At 56.0% G+C, this 9,541-nt stretch overlaps 1 protein-coding gene across 1 annotated transcript; it reads left to right on the forward strand.

Moving 5' to 3' along the window:
• Positions 1-943: 943 nt before the first annotated feature.
• Positions 944-9,019, forward strand: C22H11orf52 (chromosome 22 C11orf52 homolog). Its single transcript, XM_054517097.1, has 4 exons — positions 944-994; positions 4,979-5,019; positions 5,707-5,747; positions 6,836-9,019. The coding sequence occupies exons 1-4, from the start codon at positions 963-965 to the stop codon at positions 7,082-7,084; spliced, it is 363 nt and encodes a 120-aa protein (XP_054373072.1). The 5' UTR covers positions 944-962; the 3' UTR covers positions 7,085-9,019.
• The last annotated feature ends 522 nt before the right edge of the window (positions 9,020-9,541 follow it).

The raw sequence follows: 9,541 nt of genomic DNA on the forward strand, positions 1-9,541 counted from the left end.
TGGAGCTCGAAGCGGCAGCTCCAGTGTTTGTGGGAGAGGCTGATGGGAACAGGCTCCCAGCCGGTTTTTTTTGCTCCTTCCCCACAAAGCAACAAAGGCCGAGTTATCCCGGGAATCACAACAGACGCTGGCTCATTAAAACAACAGCGTCTGTGGCAAGGCCAGAGACACAGAGTCTGCACTTCCCAGGCAGGGACAGGCTCCTGGGAACACCTGGGCTCTGCAGAACGCGGAATCCCAGCTGTCTGCACAGATCCAATCCTGAATTCTGTGGTGTTTCTCCAGCCCCAAGCAGTGTCAGAGCAAGGCAGGGCACAGTGCTGCTCACCCAGAGCCAGCTGTGACCCTTCCAAAGCAGAATCCTTCTCCTTCTGCCACTCCTGGGCAGCTGCAGGCTTTGCTGTGTGTTGTTATCGGGCACAAAAGAACACGAGCACACACCACTGCTCTCAAAGTGAAGAAAAGGGAGTTTTATTTCTGACTCTAACATTTATAGTTCCCTAAATTGACAGTGGATTGGAGGGTGACAGTGCCACCTCTCCAATGACACTGGGCAAACCAGCAGGCTCAGGGGGCACAGTGAGGGCACTGAGTGCAGAGCAGGTGCCCCCAGTGCCCGACCTCCTGCCCTGACCCCTGAGGTAAAACATGCATTTTTCACAATGGTAAACCAGATGTGGACTGGAATAAACTTAATAAACTGGAATAAACGGGCAGCTGGGGGCTTGGCTGAGTCCAGGGGCTCACCCTGGGCAGGGACAGAGCCGAGCTGGAGCCGCAGGGCCGGCTCAGCCCGGGGACGCTCCCCGTCCCGCCGGGGCTCCGGTAGATGGCACACGGGGCCAGCTCCGAAACCCGACACCGGGGACACTCCCTGAGAGCCGGGCCCGAGCAGGAACCAGGAAATACGAGCTCAGCCTGCCCGGGGAGCGCTCGGGCTCGGCGGGGAACCGGGGAGCGCCATGGGCAACCTGTGCGGCTGCGGCCGGCGCTGGTGAGTGCGGGGCGGGCACCGGGCACCGGGAATCGGGAACGGGAACCGGGAATCGGGAACGGGAACCGGGCACCGGGAATCGGGAACGGGAACCGGGCATTGGGAACGGGAACCGGGCACCGGGAATCGGGAACGGGAAACGGGAATCGGGAATCGGGAACGGGAACCGGGCACCGGGAATCGGGAACGGGAACCGGGAATCGGGAACCGGGCACCGGGCACAGGGAACCGGCACCAGGCACCGGGAATCGGGAACGGGAACCGGGCATTGGGAACGGGAACCGGGCACCGGGAATCGGGAACGGGAACCGGGCACCGGCACCGGGAACCGGGCAACGAACAACGGGCACTGGCATCGGGCACAGGGAACCGGGCACAGGGGACCGGGAACCGGGCACCGTGGGCACTGGCATCGGGCACAGGGAACTGGGCACCGGCAGGATTCGGGAGATTTGCACCCTTGTGCTGGGCTGGTCAGGGCTCTGTGCCCCTGTGCTGGGGTGCCCAGGGCTCTGAGCCCCTGTGCTGGGGTGCCCAGGGCTCTGTGCCCCTGTGCTGGGGTGCCCAGGGCTCTGTGCCCCTGTGCTGGGGTGCCCAGGGCTGGGCAGGGCTCTGTGCCCCTGTGCTGGGGTGCCCAGGGCTCTGTGCCCCTGTGCTGGGGTGCCCAGGGCTGGGCAGGGCTCTGTGCCCCTGTGCTGGGGTGCCCAGGGCTGGGCAGGGCTCTGAGCCCCTGTGCTGGGGTGCCCAGGGTTCTGTGCCCCTGTGCTGGGGTGCCCAGGGTTCTGTGCCCCTGTGCTGGGGTGCCCAGGGCTGGGCAGGGCTCTGTGCCCCTGTGCTGGGGTGCCCAGGGTTCTGTGCCCCTGTGCTGGGGTGCCCAGGGCTCTGAGCCCCTGTGCTGGGGTGCCCAGGGCTGGGCAGGGCTCTGTGCCCCTGTGCTGGGCTGCCCAGGGCTCTTTGGGCTGCCCAGGGCTCCCAGCCCTGCACCTGCCCTGCACGGACAGGTGGGCACGGCAGCAGGGCTGTGCAGGTGCCCGGGCACAGGGACAAGGGCACCAGGGGGTTTTTGTCACATCTCAGCCCAGACGGGAGCGGCAGCTCAGGGCTGGGAAGGAGCTGGGAAATCCCAAATCGCTCTCGTCAAATCGCTCTCCTCAACCAGAGCCCCCACAAGGTGTCCCCTTTGAGGGGTCCCTGGGACAAAGGGGGGTTCAGCCACCCCGTCCTGCCCTCACCCATCCCAGCCCCTCTCCCTGCCCGCGTCTGTCTGGGGTTTATTTCACAGAATCCCAGAATGATGAGGTTGGAAGAGACCTCCAAGATCATCGAGCCCAACCTGTGCCCTCACACCTGACCCAGCGCCATGCCCATTCTGTTTTTAAACACATCCAGAGATGGTGATTCCAGCACCTCCCTGGGAAGAGCATTCCAGTGCTTTGTGTTTCTGCTCGGGAAATCCTGGGCACGTTTCTGAGGTGCTGTGGCTCTCTCTCACTGGGAGGGTGGCACTTTAATCCCCCCCGGCTCCTGCTGTGCCCTGCACCTCCTGCTCTCAGAGAAAGGACAGCACTCCCTGCCAAGTGGGAATAATTTCAGCTCTGCCGGGGGAAGAGCCATGAATTTCAGACAAAAGTGCAAGAAATTAATCCAGTTTTTAACAATTCCAAGAGGCACAGCATCACCTAGTGGAGGAAGGCTCGGGAGCTGAGGACAGCGAGGTTCTTCCAAGCCCTGAGCCTTGAGGAGTTTGGGATTTCAGAACAGGAGTTGAAGGTGGGAGGTGGAAAGGTGGTAACCCACCAAAATTCCCATTTTTCATTTCACATGAGGCACCCGGGGCATCAGCAGGCAAGGGCTCCATTAGGGCATGCCTGGGGCACACTCTGAGGTCTGGAAAGAAAATTGATCACAGCAAATCGATTCTGTCTGGGGAGTCATTGATGAAGGAATTGTGCCCTCGGGTCTGGACTCCTCTGCCCCATGCAGGGCAGACCCAGGCTCTGACCTTTAAAGTGGCACTAAAGTGGCACAGACAGGGCAAGCTGCCCAAATCCAGGCCCCAGGATTGTGAGGGGCAGGGATCAGCCTGGCCTTGGCACAGGGAGAGGGGAGGCAGCAGGGCCTGGGTGCTGCCCTGGAGAATCCTCTCAGGCTGGGAGTTCCAGCGGCCTGGCCCGCCTGGGAGGGGAGGGGAGAGGTTTCCCTGCTCCCATTTCCCCTGCCACACGTGTCCCCATTCCTGGGGAGATGCCTGGCTGTGATTGTCCTGCAGACAGGAATAGCTGCAGCCCACACACTGCCTGCAGTGCTCCCTGCACTGAGGGAACAGCCTGGAATGCCAGCCCAGCCCCTGCCTGCCCCACAGAGGGCAGGGACGCTGCTGCTCTGCTGAAATCCTCCTTGTCTGGGTGCTGGCAGGAAGAAAAGTGCCCCAAAAGGTGCTGGTTTGGTGAAATCCTCACACCTGGGTGCTGACAGGAAGGGAAGTGTCCCAAAAGGTGCTGGTTTGGTGAAATCCTCACACCTGGGTGCTGACAGGAAGGGAAGTGTCCCAAAAGGTGCTGGTTTGGTGAAATCCTCCCACCTGAGTGCTGGCAGCAAGGGAAGTGCTCTGCCACACAAGCTGGGCAAGGAGGGGACACTGCAGGCAGGGGAGGAGGAGGAGGAGGCTGGGAGAGCCCCACAAAGGGGCTGCTGTGAGTCAAAGCCCAAATTCCTGGGGAGAACCCCCCGAATTTTGCCTGTGAAGGGCTGGAGGTGCCCTTGTGGCAGCGCTGGAGCCTCGGCCACCCTGCCCTGCCCAAAGCTGCCCGTGCCTGCCCAGTCCTGGTTAATCATTCCTGGCCATTCCAGACTCCCTGCCTGCATTCCCAGGGAGTTTTGTTTTCCCTCTGCAGTGCCAGGGCATGGCTGCACAGCCTGTGCTGCCCAGGGGCACACACAGCATTCCTTCCCCGGAGCCCCATCCAGCCCCTCAGCTCCCTGTGTGTGCAGGAGGGGCCACACCAGGGCTGGCACCTACTCCCCAGCCCTCTGAGCTGCCATTTCCTTTGTCCACCTGTCCCAGAGGGGGACAGGGGCTGCCAGAGCAGCTGACCCCAAAAGGAGGGGCTGGTGCCCCCAAAAGGAGGGGATGGTAATCCCAAATGGAGGGGATGGTGACCCCTGTGGTGGTGTTTGAGGGTCCCAGGATGAGGGAAGAGATGAGAATCTTGACTCCATGTTTCAGAAGGCTGATTTATTATTTTATGATATATATTATATTAAAAGAAAATGATATATTAAAACTATACTAAAAGAATAGAAGAAAGGATTTCATCAGAAGGCTGGCAAGGAATAGAAAGGAATGGAATGATAATAAAATCTTGTGACTGACCAGAGAGTCTGAGCCAGCTGGGCTGTGATTGGCCATTAGTTAGAAACAACCACATGAGCCCAATCCCAGATGCACCTGTTGCATTCCACAGCAGCAGATAACCATTGGTTACAATTTGTTCCTGAGGCCTCTCAGCTCCTCAGGAAAAAAGATCCCAGCAAAAGGATTTTTCATAAAATGTGTCTGTGACAGCCCCCAAAAGGAGAGGTTGGTGGCCCCAAAAGGGAGGGGTTGGTGGCCCCAAAAGGAGGGGTTGGTGCCAGCTGGGATGGTGCCCTGCAGCCCGTGCCTCGGAGCTGAGATCAGGAATGGAGGAAAATGGAGAAATGCAAAGCTCCAGGGAGAGGAGCTCCCATTCCTGGGGATGCTGCTGGGGCAGGAGGGGCAGGAGGGAGAGCTGGGGTGGCTGGGGGGGTGTGGGTGTGCCCCAGCAGGAGGAAACACATCCCATCCCCTTTGGACACCTTCCCTTTGGGTCACTGGGGCTCCTGGCCGGCTCTCCTGGGGTCTGTGCCACTCCCTGGTACCCAGGTGGGGTCTGGGCTGCTTTGGGGGGCAGAGGTTTGGGATGTGCAGGGCTGTGTCTCTCTGATGTGTCTCTCTGATTTCAGGAAGTGTCCTTCACCTTTCAAAAGGAAGAAAGCAAAGCAAGGTAAGGATGTGTGACAATGTTTGGAGTGACAGAGCCCCTGAGAGGGGACATCCCCTTCTGCACTTAACCTTCCTCAGGAGGAGTTTGAGGCAGAATTTCCTTAAATCCTGAAGCAAGGAGGGTGATGGGGAGGGAAGGGACTTCAGCAGTGCCTTTAGAACAACCAAGTCAGCCTGGCCTTGGCACAGGGAGAGGGGAGGCAGCAGGGCCTGGGTGCTGCCATGGAGAATCCTCTCAGGCTGGGAGTTCCAGCAGCTTTGGAGAGCTCTCCAGCAGGGCAGAGGCTGCAAACATCTGTCTGACAGCACTGCCAGAATCAAGGGCATTCCTCAAGCTGTGTCCTGTGGCCTTTGGACCCTGCTGGGCAGAACATGTTTGCCAGGCAGCAGAGGAAATGACAAAGTTAAAAGTGGCTCTGACTCCTCTGAGGGCCTGACAAGGAGCTCTCTGTGCTGGGGCTGGGGCTTCTGCCAAGAACTCTGTGGTCCACAGTGTGCTGCCATCCTGGGAAGCCTCATTTTCCCCAAAGAAACAAGCCCAGGCTTTCTTCTTGGGCAGCATCGGGGCTGAGGGAGTCGGATGAGGTGGAAATGTGATTTGTGCCCAGGGGAGAGCCCACCCAGCACTGCTGCACCCCAAGGTGGAACAACAAGGTGGAACACCCTTAACCTGGTGTTTCTTTTGCAGGAGCTAAGGTGAGGCAGGAGGGGCAGCAGCCTGGCAGCAAGGTAAACAACTTTCCAGAGGGTTTTCCTGAGTGTGGGTTGGGGAGACAGAGCTGCCCTGGGCTGGGGGGACACAGGGCAGAACCCAGAGCCAAGAATCCTCTCCTGCTGTGCAGCCTCTAACCTGGGCACACTGCCCATGGCTTCTCCCACATTTTTTGCCCCTTGTCTGTAGGAATGTGCCCCCTGTTGATTATTCTTTGTCTGCTTAAAAAGACAAAAAGCCCAGAAGTTTCTCTCCCAAATTAAGTAGAAAGACACCTCACAGGACCTTTGGGAGTTCACCCCAAACCTGGGGCTGAGGACAGAGGCCAAGAGGTCCAAATTGTACCCAATTTGGTACAGAAACACCTCACAGGAGCTTTGGGATTTCACCTCACACCTGGGGCTACCCAATTAGAGACCAAGAGGTCCAGCCTAGGTAATTCACTAGAAAAGGAAGAGAACAAAGGAAATAATCCCTTTAGTGAGGTGTTTTAGCAGGAGCAGGAACCTCTCATCCTTGGCTTTGTTTTTCTCTGTAAGAGCTTTGTTATTTTGCCTTTTATTAAACCTTTTTCTGTTTCCAACACCGCCTCAGAAGCCATCCTGCTGATTTGATGCTGTTTGGGGTAGCTGAGTTATCTCAGGTGTGATGGATTTCTCCTATTCATTTCAAAGGAGAAATCTCTTTTCCTTATGAAGGAGGTGTTCTAGTTTAAAAAAGAAGTTAAGTTTTTGTTGAGTTTTTTGGACAGAATTTTTTTCTACAGTCTGGGACTCTTGCTTTCAGCTTAAACCGAAGTTCAAGTCCATAACAGGTTGTAGCTCAGGTAAAATGCCATGCAAACATGAAACCCAATATGAATCAACCATATCTAGTTATCAATTTAAACCAGAAGATATTGACTACTGAAAGTTGAAAGCAAGATTGTTTTTAACTAAATACATTTTTGGACAGAATTTTTTTCTGGCATTGCACCAGCATCAAACCACGACAGGAGTTAAGCCAATTTTTTTTTTTAAATATTTGTTATGCTGAAATTATTCTTTGTAAGAGTCTCTCAGACCAATTCTGGGAAAACTCACCTATTTTATCCTTTTCTGCCCAGGCTGTCACATCAGCAGTCCCCACGTATGAGGATGTCCCAGATGTGCCAGTGTATGCCACGGTGAGCAGAAGGGGCGTCCAGCAGGAGGAGAGCATCCACTACGCCGACATCCAGGTGCTGTGCAGGTCCCAGCAGCGCTCAGCTGCCGAGGTGAGGAGCCTGCAGCAGCACCAGGCCACCGAGTACGCCACCCTCAACTTCCCCAGGGCCAGGCTCAAGTACGACAGCAAAAACGGGACCTTGGTCTGAGAGACACCGTGGCCTCATCCTCATCCTCCTCCAGCAGGGAAAGGAGCTCACCCCATGGACTCCTCCTCCATCAAGAAAAGGAGCTCACCCCATGGCCTTGTCCTGCTCCTTCAGCAGGGAAAGGAGCTCACCCCATGGTCTCATCCTCTTCCTTCAGCAGGGAAAGGAGCTCACCCCATGGACTCCTCCTTCAGCAGGGAAAGGAGCTCACCCCATGGACTCCTCCTTCAGCAGGGAAAGGAGCTCACCCCATGGTCTCATCCTCTTCCTTTAGCAGGAAAAGGAGCTCACCCCATGGCCTCATCGTACAGCAGGGAAGGGAGCTCACCCCATGGCCTCGTCCTGCTCCTCCTGAATTCAGGAATTCAGCACTAGAGGGAGGTTTTGGTGCTGCCTTTGGGGATTGAGGAACTCAGGCCTAAAGGGAGGTTTTGGTACTGCCTTTAGGAATTCAGCACTAAAGGGAGGTTCTGGTGCTGCCCTTGGGAATTCAGGAGTTCAGCACTAAAAGCACTAAAGGGAGGTTTTGGTGCTGCCTTTGGGAATTGAGGAATTCAGCACTGAAGGGAGGTTCTGGTGCTGCCTTTGAGGATTCAGCACTAAAGGGAGGTTTTGGGGCAGGGTTTTGTGTCAGTGTTAAAGCTCTGAGCCTGCAGAGTGACTCGTGGATGGTGAAGAGAGGAGAGGAGGCCTTCAGCAGGATCTGCTGCTCCCGGAGGTGCAGCCAGGCCTTGGGTGCATCCCCTTGCCCCAAAATCAGTGTGGTACAGCCATGCATGGTACCTGGCAGCCAGAAATGCAGAATTAGGAGGGTACAGAAGGATTTCTGTCGCTGCTGGGCTGCTCAGAGCTGCATCCTCTGTGCAAACAAGTGAGGAGTGCGCTCCTGGCTCTGACTGGAACTGAAATGAGAGAAAATTGGCAGTTTAGCTGCAGATCACTGCCTATTTTTAGGGCAGATCTCCGAGTCCAGCAGCTGCCTGGGGAACTGGGAATGAACCTTGGGCAGCTTCAGAGAAGACTTTGGACTTTGCCTCCACTTTTCCCTCATTTTGTGCTGTCAGCCCTGGTTGTAAATCCCAGTGACACAGAGCACTCACCTCGTGGGGCTGTCAGCTCCACCTCTGTTTGTGGGTTTGAAATAGTGTCAATAATTCAGTGTACCAATGGTCCAAACTGGGCAGCACTGGCACCAGGGCTCCCCAAACCCCATCTGCAGGCACTGAAGCAAGGCCTGGCACATTCTGCTCCTCAGTCAGGGCCTGCAGAGCAGGTTCTGGGCCAGCCCCTGTCACTGGCAGTGTTTAGAGATGGTTCCTTTTATAAACACACAGAACTTTGTAGAGATGGTTCCTTTTATAAACACACACCACTTTGCATTTTACAACTCAGCTGGGTGGGAAAAGCACAGAGGAGTTCCTGCTCGTGGTGGAAAATAAAGCTGCTCCAGGCTGGGTTTGCCAAGGTGGGAGTGTTTGAGGACCAATCTTCCCATTTTTTCTACATGGTTTAATGAGTGCCTGAGCCCCTGGAATGGTTCTTTACCTCCCATTCCCCGAGCAGCTGCGGCTTCCACACCACCCTTGGCATGTTCCTGGAAGTGCAGCTCATCCTGGAGACAACTCCATGCTCATCCTGGAGACAATTCCATGCTCATCCTGGAGACAATTCCATGCTCATCCTGGAGACAATTCCGTGCTCATCCTGGAGACAATTCTGTGCTCATCCTTGTCATTATAGGACACGAAACAACACGAGCACAAACCGCTGCTCTCTAGGTGAAGAAAAGGGCAGTTTATTTTCTGACTCCAACATTTATAGATTTCCAAGAGTGACAGTGGATTGGAGGGTGACAGTGCCACCTCTCCAATGACACTGCACAAACCAACAGCCCATCCAATTTCTCTTCTTCAATAAAAGAATGCAAAACAATGAGTTATTTACAGAAAGTGTGTGAGAAAGTTTGCTACAAGAATGTAAACATCAGAAAGCTTAGAAAATCTTAAAAAATCAAAGTGACACATCCTAGAGTCAATTCCATGCTCATCCTACAAACAATTCCACACTCCCATTCCGGTGACTTTCCCCAGGTTTTCCGAGATTTTCCTGAAGGATCGGTTTTGCACTGAACATTAAAATCGGCACTGCCCGCGGCTGCCGTGTGTGCCAAACGAGTGCTGCTGTGCCATTAAAGATGCAACATTCAGTTTGAAGTGAGAATTCCGCTCTTTGGGCGAGGCTTTGCGGGGCTGGGGGGACACACAGGGTCCCGCTGCCGGGGGGGGCGGTGCGGGGCTGGGCAGGGGCACCCCTGAGCTGGCTCCGATCCCATCCCCATCCCCATCCCGCCCCCGTTCCCGTGGCAACCGGAGACGCGCCGGGAGCAGGTAGGGCCGGGAGTGCGGGTCCTGGGACCACCGCATCCCGCGGCACCGCATCGCACCGCATCCCACCGCA

This window comes from Molothrus ater, chromosome 22, assembly GCF_012460135.2.
Source record: "Molothrus ater isolate BHLD 08-10-18 breed brown headed cowbird chromosome 22, BPBGC_Mater_1.1, whole genome shotgun sequence".
Classification (NCBI taxonomy): domain Eukaryota; kingdom Metazoa; phylum Chordata; class Aves; order Passeriformes; family Icteridae; genus Molothrus; species Molothrus ater.

Excerpts from the sequence above, each read along its gene's own strand:
- C22H11orf52 (XM_054517097.1), top strand. The coding sequence starts at position 963 with ATGGGCAACCTGTGCGGCTGCGGCCGGCGCTG. Across the intron at positions 5,020-5,706 it reads AAGGAAGAAAGCAAAGCAAG|GAGCTAAGGTGAGGCAGGAG; the intron begins GTAAGGATGTGT and ends TTTCTTTTGCAG. Across the intron at positions 5,748-6,835 it reads GGCAGCAGCCTGGCAGCAAG|GCTGTCACATCAGCAGTCCC; the intron begins GTAAACAACTTT and ends TTTTCTGCCCAG.